Source organism: Embiotoca jacksoni, unplaced genomic scaffold (genome assembly GCF_022577435.1).
Source record: "Embiotoca jacksoni isolate LCO1_2020_lvr unplaced genomic scaffold, fEmbJac1.0.p SCAF_24, whole genome shotgun sequence".
Taxonomy (NCBI): Eukaryota; Metazoa; Chordata; class Actinopteri; family Embiotocidae; genus Embiotoca; species Embiotoca jacksoni.
In genome coordinates, this window is record NW_027185375.1 from 3,762,816 (window position 1) to 3,781,808 (window position 18,993).

An 18,993-nucleotide genomic window follows, 5' to 3' on the forward strand; every position below is an offset into this window, starting at 1 on the left:
AAGTGGAGGAGGAAAGAAGGGAAAGAATTCCATCTGCAGTATTAATGCAAATTTGCCTCCATACATTCATCCATGATGGACCACACTGCAGCTCTCTCTGAATACCCTATCTGTGTGGTTAGATGGTGCAGTCCAAGTGACCAAAATTAACTGATGAATTATTACATCCAAACTGTCATGGTGGGTACGTACCCTAACCATCTTGTAGATTTTTTTTCATTTACAGAGCCACAGTTATTTTCTTCTCATCCACTTCCACCATGTTGCACTTTCCCCAGTACTAAAACATGAGAACTAGTGTTTATGTTTGTCCTACAGCTGCTGTGGTTTTGCATTTGTTTTCCCAAATCAAAAGGGAAAAATCTAGCTTGTTCTAATGTTGCAGATGTGGATTTTGCCGAAGAGACGGCAGCAAATAGTTGGCCAGGCTGTCTGCTTCAGGCTTTGGGGGGAGACAGTCAGTCCTGTCTGGTGTACACACACACACGCAAACACACACACACACACACACACACACACACACACACACAGTAGTCGTCTCAGCCAGGCAAGATAAGAGTCTTGATGTTTAGCATGTGTGTGTTTGAGAGAAAAGACCCTCTGTTTTAGCCACGTCTGACTGATGGTAAACTGTCTTTCTATTAAGAGGGAATTCTTTATCAGGTTTCCATAATGTCTTATGTTGTCTGAGCCTGTTATGACAGACTTTCTACTTTATTTTAAAATAAAATAAGATGTGTGTGGCACTTTATAAGGAAGTCTAGCAGGTTTTCAAGCAGCCATCACCCATTTGCCTGAAAACATCTTGACAGCTCGCTTGGCAACTGACTGACTAGTCATGTTTTGTGCTGTCAGTGTAACATTTTCATCTAATGTTGCTTTGATACTCGCTGTGAAACCAATTGGGACAGATGAGAGTGAAATTTGACTTTGAACCTTTTATCCACTACGTGTCTGGTAGGTCTGTTCTAGTGAAAAGAAAAAGAAAAAAAACTCAGGAATAAAGGTGTGTTATTTCAGGTGAAGGAGCTATGAAAGGCCATTAAATGATTTATTGCAAGTAGAGTGGAAACAAAATTTGACATTTACCTAAAGTTTATAGAAAAGCCTGCTTAAAAAGTTGTAAAGCCGGATCTCAAAAATTTGCTAATCTGGGAAGAAATTTGCTAAATTGGCACAGGAAGTGTGGTGATGTAACAAAGTAATGTAACTACTTACATTTTTGACCACACAAATACTGCACTTAAATTACCAGTAGCAAAACTTTCAAATTGACAGCAAAAGTCGATATCCCATGAGGAAAAACAAATATATATATATATGTGTTTTGCTAATCAAAAGTCGATAGAATTCAAAATGCAACAACAAATTTCTGAGCAAAAATGCTTTTTCACTTTTCACTTCTTTAAGAGGAATCGAAGGATTGCCACTCCCTGTCTGACAGTTTATATAAATGACACATGAAACTAGATGTAATCCCACATGTTTAGCTCTGACAGTGAGTTCTCCTCTGCCTGCTCTGTAGCCTATCTATGCCGAGGAGCCATATCTTATTCCTGACCTGCCTTGGGTGTCATAGCAAGTACAGCCTGGCAAATTTATCAATTTATATTCAGTGCCGCTTGCAGTCAAAAGAAGAGGAGTCCCGAAGAAAAAGATCAATTTTCCAGTTTTAGACCTTGCCTTTCATCACATCTTTCTACCCCCCTCTCCCTCTCCCTTTCACCAAGGGTTTCTTTTCTCCCTTTCTCTTGTCATGGAATTGGGGGAAGATAAGTGAAAAATTGAGAAAAAGAAGCTAGAAGGCGGCAAAAGGGTGCAGAGGAGAGAGATTTTGAATGAGGGAGTTGGCTTGAGCGTGGACTTGTGTGAGAGAGAAACATAATAAACAGCGGTTTTAATGTGCATGAGAAGATATTCTGTAACAATATCCGTGTTATATATTCCTAATACTCTCTACATTAAGATGAATCGCAAATGTTTCATGTGAATTCATCGGCTCTTTGCTGCTTTCCGTATTAGATATGCTACGAAATCGTTACCCCTTCAGCAAGCATATGAAAACAAAAGTTGCTGTAAACGCATACTGTATGAGATGAAGAGTCCTTCACATGTGGAAGAGTGCTACAGAGAATTCTGAATTTATGAACAGAAAAAAGGTAGAAACATTGAAACATTGCAGTCTGCGGTCTACACTGCTTGTTTTTACGCTCATAGCAGAAATACAAAAATGTCACGCATTATTAAGACGTGGCCTTCTCAGTACCATATTCCTATGACAGCATGAAGATTGTTTCCTAAACTAGCAAGTATTAATTGGATGATCTAGCCCTAGGAACTCAGTGCACCAGTTATAATATGAGGTGGAGACAGACAGACACTGATGCATTATATTAGCTGGAAACATCATGTTCAGACATTTCTAAGTAGCTGGTCAGACCAAACTAACTTGCAGGGGTCAAAAGACAAAAAAAAAAAAAAAAAGTTAATTTTGGTTTCACACAGCACCCTAAAGAAAGAAAGACCTATGTCCCTGTACTTGTCATTCATTGGTTTGTTGACGTGTGTGACTGATGTTGGCGTGTTGTTAATTCAGCTGGTAGCCTTTTCAGCTTGAATGGAGAAAAATGTATAAACAAACTCATCTCGTTGTCCATAGATTATAGTTGCTTTTTCTTATTTTTTTAATGAGTGATGATATGCTGTTGCAATTTTCGGTAACTGGACCAAAAGTTCAAACCATCCAGACAGTGTCTCCATACTGCAAAACTAAACAAACCGTGGTTCATCAGCACTGAGACCACCTCTTTGGACCAAATTCCAAGTGCCTTGGTCTCGACAGTTGTCCAAGGCACCTTTCACACCTCTTTTTTGGTTTGGAAAAAATTTAAAACATCAAATGTTTGGATCTAACAATGTAGGTGTGAAAGCACCCTATGACACTCTGCAGGGAGCACTACGCATAGTCACGAGTCCAAAATATCTGATCTAATTCTGACCTAACGCAGGAGGACATCATCTGTCTGTGCCTCCCAAAACTGTGAGAAGTCACCACTGAAAAATGAATCAGTGTCATGACGTGACAATGCTTTGGTTAAGGTTAGGTCAGGTGTTGACCTTAAATAGACTTGGTTAGATTTAAGGAAAGTTCATGGTTTGGGTTTAGATAAGGGAAACACTGGTCTGAACCAAGCAGCTACTTTGTTAAGGTTCGGGGGACCCTTGTTGTCATTATTACAATAATAACCACCTGCTTGGGTTTAAGAAAGTATGTATCATCCTTAACTTTTCACCACATAACTGCAACATTAATGGTTTTATTCCTTTGTTTCATGTCACCTGCCTTTCTCTCCAGTGTTTCCAGTCCACGGTTATGTTGTCCCATCCATATACACCCAACTTCCTCCTGTCATTGTCTCATAATTCCTCAGGCTTCTCAAGGACTTTGTCACTTGAACTTAAACAGATGTCACTTTGGGGCATTTGATCAAATGACTGATGCTCTTGATTTTCTTGCGAGGACAGTCTCATACAGTGAAGCAGAAGGCAAGGTTGAGGTGTGAGGACTGACTTGATGGATAGAGGTGCACTATAACTTAAAGAGGCAGGATTGTGTGTCTTATTCCTTACCCGAGCAACTGGATTTTTTTTTTTCTTTCTTTTTTGTTGTTCTTTTACAACCATATCTTGACTCTTTGAACCTTAACCCTATATGGACCATTTGTTCATCAATAATTTGAAAAATGTTGGCACAGTTAATATTAGCTGTTTTCAGAGAAAACCAAGGATTATAGAAAGCATTGCTTTATGGGTTACCAGCAGCTACTGCAGAGGTAAAAACACTGAGGTAGAGTCCTGCCAGTTGGCTCTTAACCTGCTATTCACTATAAGCCATCTTTTACCGATGTGACTTGATGAAAATTGATGGATTGCTTCGGAACGAATAGTTTTACTTTATCAGTAAGTGTACTGTAAATATCCACTAAGACCTCTCTTACAAGTATTGCAATCATAATGATTCAAAATCAAGTGAGAAGCTTAGTTTTTAGTTCAATAACACCAATCCACTAAACATTTAATTCTGTGTGACATTCATGGACAGAGCTGCACTTACTGTGCAGCTTTTCTAGAATATCCACCGAACTTTAAAGTTTTAAACTGAAATTTACAATGTATTACATTATATTTTTAGCCTATACATCAAGTGTATACTCAGAGTGCAATATAGCTATTGCATTATTTATACATGATCTTTGTTCTATTCTTATGAGCTTTTGGGATCTATCGAACATTCTTGGGGGGGGGGGGATCCAAAACCCCCACACCCAACGCTCCACACCACTAGATGCCTGTTGTAAACCCTGCCATCTGAGGTTTTGTAGACATGTCCAATATCACTGTTCTGCCTCATAATAGATTTGTTGGGTTTCAACTGGTTCTGAATAGACCTTGTCATTGTAGGAAGAGCACAGGTATATAATGATGGCTTACAGGGACAATCAACGGAACAGAGTCCCCGTTAATATGCTTATGCGTTACCTACTGGAACATTCAAAATGTCTGTTGTGAAAGATGTGTTTTTTCTTTTTTTTGTATCATCACGAGGAAGATGTAACATCTGTTGTTCCCCCAAATCCCTTCCTTGCATGAAGCTTGCTTGCACTTTAAGTTTCAGCCAAACACACCACAGTCTTTTTAAAGTCTGAACAGAAGTGTAAGCCGGACAAAATGAATCCAGTGTGACAGGCGTTACATTCGGGGGCAAAACAAATGGAAAACATTTATCGTCATGTTCAGCATGTAGATGGATAAAACTTTAGATATGAGGTCAAAATATGGTTCAGCGGCTTGACACCAAAAATTGTCATTCCTGCTCTGAAACAAAAAAATATCCCATCACAAATGTGACTAATGTAGTTACCAAATAATGTACACGCCTCGGGACAAGGGATTAAAATTATCTGCTGTTGTACTTCAGCTCTCAACACTTACAGTTTCCTTTGAAGTTTATGGATTTATTCTACATGTTCTGTACGAAGTTTAGTTGGAACTGAACTGCACATAATAATTCTCTATAAATGCTGAGACACACTACACACACACACACACACACACACACACACAGTTTTACAGCAGAGACACATTTTTCTTGGTGACGCAAGTCAGTATTTCTGCAACTGTTATATTGTTTACTTCTTTATCACTATCCTACTGTCTTCTTCCACAGTAAAACCAGCATTTACATCAGCAACACACATACACACACATCAGCAGAGCAACCACACCTGCCCCTCCAGCATAAGTCAACCATCTCTACCCCTTTCGCCCCTCATTTGTCTATATGCTCTCATTCTTAACACACACACACACACACACACACACACACACACACACACACACACACACACACACACACACACACACACACACACACACGAGCCTGCTCATTGCTCATAGTCAATCAATCTCCAGCGTCTGGCTGTTGCTCCGTCATCTGCTGTTAGCGAGGAAGACGAGGGGTAAGACGGAAGAATGAAACGGAGGGTTCGAGAAAAGAAAAAGGAAGGAGAAAATGGGAGGAGGGCAATTGCAATATAAATAGCACCTATTGTAGTGTTAATATTTATAGTGGAGTCAGTGCAGGGTAGAAGTCACTATAGGAGAACGAAGGCGGGAGATGAAATGACTCGGGAGGAAGAGAGAGGTAGCGATGCTGAGAAGAAGAGGGAAGACATAGAAAATAATTATTATCATGATAATATAGAGGTGGAAATAGAAAGATGATGAAGTCTATAAGAAAAGATAGTTAAAACCACACTTAAAATGTTAAATATAAGGGAAGTGTTGTGTGTGTATATATAAAAAAAACATTTAAAAAAACAATAGTTTGAAAAATATATTGATGTGTGAATTAATAGCATGAAAAAACCCAACAAATAACACCCTCAGTGTGTTAAAGGCCTTAAGAATGCTGGAAGGTTCTTCCAAGTAGACAAGGGCTGTGTTCAAAATGACATAATTCCCTTAGCGCATTATCAAATAGTGCTCTTACATGTCAGGATTCCTACATGTGTAGGAATTTCGACAGGGAAGTGTTGTCTCAAATCACACACTGTCGTTGCACTTACAGGAAATAACAGTAACATTTAAATGCATCACCCATCAACATATCTGCAGACTTTAATTATTTTATGGAGAAATGATTGTGTTTTTGTGTCCTTTGTTTCACATCCTCAATAAACATACTGGTGGCTTCTGTCCAACAGCAGTATGGTGTTACTAGTGAAAAATGAAGTTTTGTGTGGTGTTCAGCAACACCTCCAGCTTCCTTTGTCTCCTTAATTAAAAAATTATTTAGGTTAGTGGTCCCTCCCTTTCTACTACGTAACCAAGATGGTGAATGTTGAGGATGAAACCTTTGGACGGTTTTGAGTGCATAAGTGCTAAGTACGCCTTTTGGAACACAGTCATAGACTTGTGGTGCATAAACAGAGGGAGATGATGAGCTGGTGAGTGGGTAGGTGGGGAAGGGTCAGGTGATTTCTGACCGGAACGAGGAGGAGAAGGAGTGATTAGGTCTGTAATGACAAAAGCGTTAGAAAACATAGAAGGTGGACAACAGAAAAAGTACTGAATATGATTTAATGACCAGATGAATAGAAGAAGGACAAAGAGTTAGTTGGCAGGAGTGTGAAAGAAAGGAACTACCTTTTGATAATCGATGAATGGAGGGATAGTTTAATTCAAAGTTTTACACTTTTCCTGTGCTTTGAGTTCAGTCTTGTTATCCGTATTTCTGTGGATTTAAGTGACATAAACCATCTCAGTACAGTTTTACAAATCTCTTGAGGTCTTCTCTGAAGCTCTACCAAGAACAGACTGTTTTGTGTCTTACTTTAAGCCATATTAATGTCATTGACGTCTCTTCCAATTGGCCTACTCTTTTCTAAGTGATGCACACACAGAGCATTCACATGGTTTCTTTGATCTTGTAGCTGTCTAGCTCCATGGCAGAACTACCGCTCTGGGTTTCCTTTCACATAAAAGGCTGGTCAGTGGTGGACATATCACATGAGCTTGAGTTTGTGATATGATGGACATCTGAATTTATACAATATAGGACCTTTAAAGAAAAAGATTGACAAAGGAATAAGTAGGTGGATACTGGGTGGGATAAGAGACAATCAAAAATGTGCTGTCCCTTGTGAACGTATGATTTGTGCAGTGCCACGTTGTAGGCAGTCTTACATGCTAGGTTTGAGCGTTTTGTGTAAAGCACTACAATTTACCAATCTAGTATTATTGGTGGATCTATAAATGGGCTCTGGGTGACAATTCCCTAAACGTATACCTACGGGGAGACGTCAGAAACTGAATTGCATGGAACTACACTTGGCTCACTTTAATCAGGAGAGGACATTATAAAGGGATTAGCGGCAGTCATATGTATTTTTAGACTCTACGTTTAAACAACTAGGCCAGTTAAAGTGCCATGTCAAAGCTGATATGTCTTCCCTTTGGCAGTGGCTGCCTCTGCATGGGATACAAATGCTAATTCAAATGATCTTTCATGACAAATTAATTCATAAATGCATGATGCATTGTGTCACATATAAAGAGGAAAAAAAACAGATTTCAGACTCTCCTCCTCCGCTCTGTCTTCTCCCTCCGTCACTCTCTAATGTCTTCTCTGTTCTTATATTCTCTTCGGTCTACTTCAACTGCATTGAAATATTAACCAAGCCCCATTAAACTCTAGAGTGCAGCAAACACATACAGCTTTAAAATTCAGAGACAAGCACAGGGCAGCATTTACATGCCTGCAAAAGCTGCACGACAGATCGTTGAGAGCCCGGACTCCCTCCAGGGTTAGCCAGCAGATAGCGGTGAGTCAATGGATCTGGCTCGCTGCCTATTGATTGGAATTGGTGGATCGAGGTCAGGTCAATCCATTTAGGCTCGACTTGTGAAGGGCTGAGAGCGGCGGCGGTGAACCCCTTTGGGCCTCCGCCGTGACACAGGCGGACAAACACAAGGGCCCAGCTGGACGCAGCATATGGGTCAATAGCTGCGATCAATGCTAGGTTAAAGATGATCACAGCTAATGTTATGCTATAATCGGAATAGACTGGCAATATGATTTATCATGCTCTGCAGGGACCTGTAGCAGGAACACTGTGCATGGATTATGACAAGAACAGAGTGCCAAGCAGTGCAACAGTACGAGATGTTTAGCAAAGTGAAGGTCAGTGTAGAGACAGCAGCCGAGCTGGATTAACCTACTGGCTCTTAAACATATGCTGAATGTTTAACATATTTTAGAAATTCGGTAGCAATGAAATGTCATTTCTACTTGACCTGAAGGTCTGTTACTTCTTCTACTTGCTTCTGCTGAATGCCTCTTCGTAGCTTCAAAGTCACAGCCACTGGAGCACATTGCACATATTTTAAACAATGCTTGTGATCCCACCTGCTCTCTACAGTGTCTCTCCTCACTGCTTCGCTAAAAATAGGAGTGTAGAAGCTGTGTCAAGCTGCGCAGAGCAGATCAGCCTTGTGGGAAGTCAGATAGAGAAATGACATATAGAATCCGGTCAATAAAACGCCCTGTGCAGACTCCCAATTGTATATAAGAGCAATACATTAACATCTACCCAGCTGTTCTTTCAAGCAGGAGATGAAATGTGTGCAATTAACAATGTGCCATACTTTCCTGCACTGAAAGCACAAACATCAAGGAAAAATCAGTAAGTCAACAAAAGTAGAAAGAGAAAACACTTCACTCGGTGAGGAAGGACGTACCCGGTCGAATCCTCTGGTCAGCAAGCAAGAGTCAACCACTGTCTGTTGTGTGTTTTTTTTTGTTCCCTGAGATGCATATAGATTACTGATAAAACATATACTGATAAGCTGGAAAGGAGACAGAGAGCATCTAGTGTATCATGACAAATATTCTGGTGCCTCACAGGCAGCAGGTCTGTATCACACTGTCTGATATCTAGTTTTACTAAAACAACAACAAATTAAATTTAAAAAAATAACCTACAGCAACTGTGGCCTTTGTGCATTCCTACTTTTGAGTAAAATCCAATGCTGCGACTCGTGATGATCTAAGCTATTCTTTCTCTTTCAAAATCAGTTGCTTCCTGCCTCTGACTGAGCCTCAGACCCGGGCACCTGTCTTTCCCCAGGCTTCAAATGAAGCATGTGGACTCAGAAATTGAACACTGCTTCCCTATGACGGTGTGGGTGGACCAAGCGTTTGAGTGGAATCCAAAGTCGATAACCCTCCAGCAAGTATTAGCGCTAGCTTCTGTGGGCTAACCTTGCCTCTGACTGTCCTCGGTTCACATTTGCACCATGTACTTCTGTTTGCTTATCAGCATGCGTGCAGGTCTCAGATCAGTGTCTGGGCAGAGGATAAAGGAAACACCACTTCTCTATGGTACAGATGACATGGCTACAGGGATAGAATGAAGATGGGAGCGGAAACAACCGGGAAACGGCTGGTTCTCATGTGGCTATGCTGTGGTTTGCCCGGCGTAGTTTTCTGCTCTGGAACATATGATTTTCTGTGTAAAGGGTCACTTTCCATGTCTTGTATTTTTGTTTCAAGAGTGAGCAAAACCTATAATTTTTGCAGATGCCCCACAGCTCAAATCTCCTCGACAGCGACATTAGTATGGGAGCCATATACACAAGAGACACGCTTAACTTTCTATTTCAAAGTCTCTTCACACAGCCAGTTTCTCAAAAAGAGGATGGACAAACACTTGGTTAAAGTTCAAGGCTGAGAGTAAAGTGCACCATCAAAGTGTGTCTGTAAACCTACTGAATTATTGACAATTAATCACAGAAAGGAGCCAGGGTGGTTACGTCATGCTTGTCTTATCTTAAGTGTCAGCAGCTCTGAAATGGCCCTGGAATAGGGAGAGTAGCATGAATGGAAAAGGGCTTCAAAATGGAAGAAGACTGGTTTGGAAAAATGATGACATCTCACGCGAAATAAATTGCACAACACAAACTGGCACCATTTTCCACAGTCAGTATTCAGCTTCATTGAAATGCAGTCTCAAATACACTGACAAGCTATCAACGGCAGGCCAGTATTGATTGGATTCTGAAGTTACAGCACAAATGTATTTCCCCTTTGTTACCCCTACCATAAAGACCAACTAATATGTCAGCTGGGAGATTATATCAACCAAAATTGGCACAACACAGATATGTCTGTACTGGCCGATATGTGCCAATGCAAAAGCTTTTTTACAGAACAGGTCACAGTAAAAGATGCTTAGGGTAAATTAGGAATTGTTCATTTTTATATAATGTTATTGTTAATTATCATATTCCCAGTGAAGTTTGCACTGATGACATTGTGGGAAATATTCTGCCTCCATTAGCCTACATATCTTTGTCAGAAACATTTGAGTGATCACAAAATAAAGTGTTTATATCTACACTGCACATACAGTATAAAGAGAGAAAGAATCTTAGCTAACAAATCAACATCTATTTTTTAATGAATCTAATATTAGTATTGGCATCTGCCCCAAAATTCCAGTATGGGCTGAGCTGAAGTGCACAGTGCACTTGCACAAGTAGGCTACTGTAACGACAAAAGTAATAAGTTTTGAAAGTTTGCTTTAAAAGGAATTTAAATTTTAAATATGAGATATTAATGTGCATGGAAATGAGTTAAAAGTTCTTGTGAGGATTTTGTGTGGATGCGATCCACCAGAAAAGTTAAAGCCCCTAAACTCGTACCTCAGCTTATTTATCCACATTTCATACGTCAGGTCATTTTCCATTAGCAGAGTTTATTTCATTACTATTCCATTGATTGTACCTTCATTTTGTTCAAATATTACTTTAAAGGCCTTCCCATATTTCATGACACTGGACAACAAAGACAAATTTGCCTCCGAGAAAATTATCCAGTTACCAATACGTTGTTGTTTTTGTTAACTTATGGAAAGCCGAGGACACAGTTGACAGCCAGAAACATTGTATAGAGACAAGAAGACAGCTATTCCTCCGTCAGTCACAGGAAAGGATGGGCTCGGCTATCTGAAATTACAAAAATTGTTCTTCATCCCTGGGATATCATCTGATCATGAGTCCTCATCTGAATATCTTGCCTTTCTCTTTGAAGCTCTTTGAACTGCCAATCATTGAAGTGCTGACAGTACATTTCCAGTATCATTCAGTCTTTTACTCCTTTCCTCCATTGTTCGTCTTTTTCAAACCTTTTTTTTTACTTATGTCTGTGTTTATCCATCTCACTGTCTTTTCCTTCTCACTTTGTTATTTGTGGGGCTTTGTTCTTTTCTGGCTTTCTTCTTTTCCATCTCAGTAGGTGACTAAAGGCATTTTCAGAACTACTGTCATATATTTTTTTTTTCCCAGTACAAGCAGTTGTTGGGTTGTAGCATTTATCGATTGTTTCAGTTATATTTCAAACAGCAAATGTAGGTTATCAGTGAATGCAGTATTACGTTAACTCTTGATAAACTATTTATAACAGGGTGTTTAAACTACGATGTACAAGGCTTTGGAGATACACCAAGAAAAATTCGGTAAAGATTTGGAGATTTTTAACCAGTGTTACTGATTATAAAATGTTCAAGGGTGAGCGCTCTATACCAACCACCTCAGATTTAATGTCTTGTCTCGACCCACTTATCTATACATTACGGTTTCCTGTCTGTCCTGTGATGGACAAATGAAGCTAATAAAACTACGTCTAGAGCTTTAAAAGTAAATGAGTGAACAGACTTCATTGATCATTCTGCATCTTATTCTTAATCTTCTATGCTGATTTTAGGTATTTTCCCAAAACTTCAAAGACTGATGAAGGATTTGTAGTATTTGCATGAGGGCACTACAAGCGCCAGTTAAAGTGATGGACCATGCCTTAAGCTAGTGCTTTAAATCCTTATCTCTACTTTTGACCCCTCAGCTGTATAAAGACATGTTTAAGCTCTCCCATCCTCCACACAGATTCTATCACCTGTGGTTGATTTATCCCTCTGACTGCAGCAATATTTTTCTGGTTCAGTCAGTACTATGCTCACTTATTAAATATCATGCTATTTCACTTTTTAAAGTTACAAACCTTCTAAGTTAGGTTGTGAATCCCACTGGTGTGCGAGCGGTGTACTATAACAAAAAACAGGCGAGGTATTAGGTATCGTTTTGTGGCTGATTGTGATGTAGAGCTACATCATATAAAGTGGCAAAATGTAATATTAATGTTCCAGTATCAAATGAAACTAATAGCTAAAACGTGGTTGGGATTAATAAATAAGAACATGGTTTGGGTTCGGAGAAAGCGCATGGTTGGGGTTAGGGAAGAATAAAAACATGGTCGGGGATAGGAAACAAAAAACAACATAACAAAAGCATTATCACCTCCTGGATTAAAACCTCATCACCCCGCAAGACAGTCTGTGGCTAATGCTACCATGCCACCCTTCCCTCTTCCTAATACTGGCAAAAACTTCTGTTTTATTGCCTCTGTTGCGAGAAATTGGTCACATGATCCTGCGTCACATGACATTTATTCAGTTACACTTTTTGAAAGCATGAAATTTACATGTCTAGACAGTCCAAAGCGTGGCTATTTCACATTTTGCTGTAGTGGATCGGCGTGTCTATTTCATGATTGCTGTGATACTGGGTTGGAACAGTGTATACTTTGCTGTTCGTCATACAACTGTATTTGAATCCACTACTACTAGTCCCTGAGGAGATGCCATGTTGACTAGAAGCTCAAGACATAATTGTGAACAATGGCTAAGCATGTGGTCTGTCTCTGATGCCCTCTGAGTTTGATGGGATTCCTCCAGGTGATGCCCTGCTTCTTAGAGATTTGCTGAGGTGGTGATGTTATGACAGTTTTATAATCCACAGATGTTCAGAAGCTGCTACAAAATGGGCATTTTCTGAGTGTATGCCTTTAAAAACATGCTCAGTCATCTGGAGGCATCGTATCTCAGCAGGGATCTGATTTGACTAAGCCGTTAATGGACCAAGAAATCAGCTTCAGAATACACTGGAGTCCACTGGATTGTTTTAATTTGTTCGACAACTTGGATGCATGGGCTGATATAACAAACATTTTTCTGTACTTGAGTCGTGTTCATCCTTTGCAAAATGATAACAGATGTTTTTCTACATAGAGATAAAAGTCAGTAGATACAATGATGCAGAATCATCACAGAAACATCCATCTAATTATATGTGTTGACAAGAGGTTAAAATTAAAGGCCCCTTTGAGTCAATTTGTTCAGTTCGATTCAAAGATTTGTTGTGGCTGTCTACTTTGTTCTTTAATTGATCAAAGGCGAGAGGCACAGTTTGACATTGTGACTTCTTCTTCAGCTGCAGACTATACATTTTTTGGTCCATTTTCTGCATGCATTTTTGTGTCAACCAGCATGAACTGGAACTAACACAGTAACGTAAGATGTCAGTGCATGGTTTGCCAATAGACCACAGGATGTTGGGACAATATAAAACAGCTTGAACACAGAGTCCAGGGAATATGTATACCAGCAAGCAAATGCCCAATGTCCATAACAGCCTGAAGATACAGTACTAAATGTAACGGTCTTCATAAGTCTGGTACTGGTTCGCTTTGCTGCATTAAATACAAAGAATGAGCACTTAGACAGACTTATTTCATCTTGATTCTTCTTGTGGGTCTTTCTGTCAGCCATTAACCAGATATGAACATTCTTAGTTGTCTGATGTACATCCACAAACCTGTGTGATGAGCTCAGGTACTCTCCATCAACACCTGCCTGTTCCCAATGTAGATTGGGATATTTATATTAGAATACATTTTAAAGTGGATGATATCTAACATAAATGTGTGTAAATAATGTCTCAATTATTTTTTTTTATAATACATATATAAATTCCAGTCTGGTATCACCAGACCTCAGTTTCATTGTGAAACGATGAGAGCAGCCAACCATATATTGTGTCGGCACTGAAATTCCACCGTCATTGTTAGAACTACTAAACATCTTTGCACTTAACCATCCCCACTGGTCAGATTGGTCCATCCTTCAAAGTGGCTGAGCAAACCTTAATGTGAACACGGTTTCCAGACTATAATCGCAGTGAAGACTGAAGCTGTGAACAATAGTCTGGCAGAATCAGGCTACAGAAATCCCGGAGCTGTGACAATATCACAGTATTAGTTTTAAAAAAAAAAAAAAATTCTTCAGTATGTTTGGTCTTGTATGTTTGCCCACTGGTACTAAGGTACTATGGTATTAAGGTACTCAATTCCTACTTGGAGTAGCAGAGCCATTTACAATGGCTAGAATGGCAGTGGCAAAAGGCACCAATAATGGAGCCGGAATGCAACGCAGAAAGATCTGGTGGAAATATATATATACATATATATATATATATATATATATATATATTATTTTTTTTTCTCTCCATATATTTTTTAATGCCCTCAAAGTTGGGAATTATTGCTGGACCTCAAAACTGCACTGGGGATAGCATTTCCTGTCACCACTGAGGAGGTGTTCAATGTTAAAATTCAGTTAGGAACATGGATGATTCAGGATAGATTCATTGAAAATTTGTTGGTTTCACCAAACTAGCAGGATAGAAATAGTGTAAATTTCTCAGAGAGGTGATGACACAGTATAAGAAAGAACGCCTGCCTTTATCTCTGTGACGGCTGGCAAAGATCCAACAGATGAGTAGCACTCGAAAGGAAGCTTTTGGTTTTGAAATCGCGATTAGCATACACCGTACTTGAACCTACATTTAGATCGCACACTAAGCACTCAACGACAAGAAAATGGACTTGTGCAAACACTCACCCAGCTGACAGCCCTCTGGAGACGACTGTTACAGAAAATTGCTCAGGGAGCGTGTGCTGAGTCTCTAGTCTCAAAGTTTATTTACGACTCTATTGGTGTTGAAAGGTGTCGAGGGTCCTCGGGAGCCCTCTCCTGCAAAGGATCTCGAGCGCATCCTTAATGGAGTTCTCAATGAAACGAAGAGAAAGAAAGAGAGGGTGACATTGTCTCTGTCAGACAACTCACCTCTTTCTCTAATTGCCCCCAAGTCCTATTGATTACCTGAGGGCCCTCACACCTTTACCATGTGATCCCTTTCACACTGTGTGTAATCCCCGCACAGAGTTTAGAGACCCCTTGTCTGCTGTTTTCTGATGTGATTAGCACTATTGATCGAAGTGCGCTGTGTGTGTTTGTTTGTGTGCACCATACAAATGTGATGGCTCATAATTTGGATGCTGAAAAGAAGGAAGTAAAGACATGGCTGCATAATGACATTTAGTCTGAGCGATCAAAGTCCACATACAACCTGCAGACAACGAGCGTCTATCCTCTGCCTTACACACAACATGTTCTCTTTCAGCACATATAGACCTACACACATCGATTCCAGCACGGAGCACTGAACCTGAGCCTCCATCGCTTCCTTCCTGCCAGGCTTGGAGGTGTGTTTAAGCAGCAGCTTGATCCCCAGCACATATTACCACACATCCTACTGTCACAACACACACTCTCCCCGCCAGTCATTCTCTCCCCTCGTCTCTCTTTCTGTCCCTAGGGGAAATTAAGATGACTCCATTGCCATGCAATTAAATGCTTTCATCCTGTCTGGCCCTCCACTACTCAGTGTATATGTGTGTGTGTAGAAGATGAGATGGCAGACAGTCGGAGTGGGGACCGGAGCAGAAAGTGAGAAAAGTGACTACATCTAATCTCCCTCCATCTCTTCATCGATTGGGAGAGCCCTGGACCCTGGTGATAACGCCTGCCAATTAGACAGGCCGCCACAGTTGGCAGTCCAGTCATATCTCGGCTAAAGTCACCTACTGTACCTCCTGGCTCTCACTTCAGCTTATCTGCTGTGTCCTTTTTGAAATTCCCAGGAGTCATGCAGCTGCCTGCGGACCGAGTGTAATGTGGTATCATAGTTGCGATGTGACCCGAGGGCATTGTATGCGGTATACCAAGAGAGGGCAAAAATGTCCAAAGATTTAAGAAAAAGGGTCATTCAAAATCTGGAAACTAACATGTAGTTGCACCACATGTGCTAATCTCTGTGTTGTCCCAAAATAATGATGTAATCCAACTTCAAAGAATGTTAAATATTTGCATTAACAGGTACTGTCATTATAATACCTAGATATGGACTCTATACATGATTATAACCTTATGTCTGTCGGTTTGTGTTATGTTTTTTTTGTATGAAATCACTCAAATAAAAATTGATGCCATTTATGTGTTGCTTTCAGCTCATTTGGTCTCACTGTCCCTGGATTGAAGCCACCCAGTGTAGGAGGCTATCCTGCATGAATCCCTGTCAGTTTCTTTTTCTGCCCAATTTTGTCATTATTTACATGCCTAAGTTTAGTTTGCCAAACAGCAAGTAGTGTGTGCTATATATAGCAATGCTCAAAGGGTGAGGGAGGTCGAGGTGGTGGGTTGCATCATTTTAATTACAATGAAATGGAGACAAAGCCTTCATCGTAATCTTTCTCTGATCTCAAGAGTTTAAAGGGGCACTCTACCGATTTTAGACGTGCGGTTCAGTTTCCTGTACTGCCTTAAAAAAACGTTGCATAATGTCTTCTGAGGCTGTGGAGGAGTTTTTTTTATTCTAAGAAAAAAAACTCTAATGATGCATCAGGGATACAGACCACAAACTTTTAACAGAAAACTTGTGTTACAAACTTAGGTCAGGGAGTTTGGTACGATATGAGCCTTTATCGGCAGGAGGGAGTCTAATAAAAGATTAATCTCAGGTGCATTATGGGAGTTAAGGTCCTGGGGGTGTAACTTGGGGCTAAAAGTCAAGATATCTCAGCATCTGCTGCATACAATATAAAAAAAAAAATGTTTTTTTTAAATGTGTCAAATCTAAACTGAACAGCAACTTAACTGCAGTTCATCACTACGCTCTGCGTATAAAATAGATTTTGACCTCCAACTCAGACTTTCAAAAACACACTCGAGCAACGATTTTAAGGTTCCTCCAAAGTTGGCGCTTCTGAGGAAGCAAATCTGCAGTTCAGCGAGTTCACGGACAACACAGTGATTTCAAAAAGATCAATGCATCCTTCTACCTTTTTCTTGTTGGTTGGGCAGATGTAGAAACTCGTCACCACGATGGTTGTCCCTGGCATCAGGTTGAGTTTGGTGTAGGTCGTGCCGTAGTCAGTAGACCTAAAGAAAACAAGAGCAAATAGCATTTAGTCATAAAACTTTTAAGAGCATTTTTGTGGTAATTTGTCTTTTGCAATGGTCTCATCAGTTGCACCATATCAATAGCAAAATGCATAATAGTAAGCCTATTTTGGGGAATTGGATCTAAAAAAAAAATAAAAGCCTTCTTTTCTTGGTTGTATTTCACCAAACTCGTCTTATACTGCATTTTATACAACTGCAGCTCTACGACAAACCTTAGTGTTGACAGAAGGAGATTAAATCTGCAAAAAGCCTGGGAAACAGCAACCTGCTTATTCTCTCAAACTGCCTTTAAGGCATTATATCCGCCCTCTATTCACCATATCACCACTTTGTGGTGCACGGTCTGAACCCGGTGAGAAATCAGAATTGGCTGGACAACCTGTCATTGCCTCAACAATGCAAAAACAGCCTCGGGCCAGCAATGAAGTACTGACCAATCCTCAAATCTGGCAGCTTTAAGAGGCGGTATGGAGTGCTGCGTGTGTTTGAGATTGATAGTTAGCTGCTGGATTGTTTCTCCCGTCTGGCTCAGGCACCCCGACAGAGCCGACTGAAGGTGATTGTCTGTGACAGGTTTTGAAAAACGACACAGGTTTCAGCTCGGCAAGGTTGAAGTCAGGTGACCGCTTATGGATAATTAATGTCTCAAATTCCTGTCAGAAACATACAAAGGAAAAACGAATCCAGGAAACATTCTCCCCAACCAAATAATGCAGGGCGGTAGATTAAAGCAGCAAATACCGATTATAAGGGATTAAGACACTGAATTTTACTGAGGAGTAAATAAAGAATGCAAATGTAATATCTACTGTATTTGCATTCTTTGTCTCCAGTGAGCAGTTTTTGAAAGCTTTCTGGGGTTAATTTCAAAACCGATCCAAAGCACTCAGGAAAGGAGATGCTGCAGCATTTAGCCGAGGGGTTGAGGGTTCAACAGGAGGGAGCCTGGAAGGAGAGGTCTTGATGAAAGAGAATGATGAGCTAGCACGTCAGCCTGGTTAAGGATGAGAGGATTTACTCCTTTGCGCAGTGGGACACCAACCATTGACTGACACACACACACACACACACACACACACACACACAATGAGACACATACATACCCGAAGCCCTGCCAAGCCATTCAGCAATCAGCTCTCCCAGAGTGCTCTGATACAGCTGGAGAAAATGGAGTGGCATAGCAGGGGTGAGCTATTTCTCTGCGGTGAGCTGGCAAGTGTTTTCATCTTCCTCACCGGCCTGTGTGCCGTGTTTAACCTGAGATCACTTGTAGGACATGGAAGGATCTCAGGCTGATGGCTGTGTTAGCAGCCAGAGCTCTGTGCTTATCTCAAAACCCCACTAGTGGATGGAGTAAAGGCCTGCTCGGCCCGGCGTGCAGAGGTTGTGTCATCCGGGAGGAAGTGCACAAAGTATTTCTGACTCTGAAACCACACTGAGCAGTCAGATTCATCATCAATGACTTAGAAGGATGACAGTAAACAGTTTGTAAAACAGCTTTGTAAACAATATAGAATACAATACAACGTGATATATTAAATGATCGAATGATGGTTTTGTGAATTTTAGACTGCAAAACAAATCATTTATGCTTTTACGCTTTTTCCAAGCAGCGCCTCATACGTTTGTATATTGATTTCCTTTCTTCCAGTCAGACACTTCACAGACACATAACATTATGAAAATTAACTCAAAACTAATTTAGATCTAACTGCTATTGTGAAATTCGAACATA

The 18,993-nt window shown here is 40.3% G+C and overlaps 1 protein-coding gene across 7 annotated transcripts in view; it reads right to left on the reverse strand.

The window, feature by feature from the left end:
* Positions 1-18,993, reverse strand: part of sorcs2 (sortilin-related VPS10 domain containing receptor 2) — a 333,105-nt gene that overhangs the window by 176,377 nt on the left and 137,735 nt on the right. For all 7 annotated transcript variants that reach the window (XM_069159112.1, XM_069159110.1, XM_069159109.1 and 4 more), the window contains exon 3: positions 17,135-17,234. In XM_069159112.1, the coding sequence (XP_069015213.1) occupies positions 17,135-17,234 (100 nt within the window). The remainder of the gene's footprint in view (positions 1-17,134; positions 17,235-18,993) is intronic.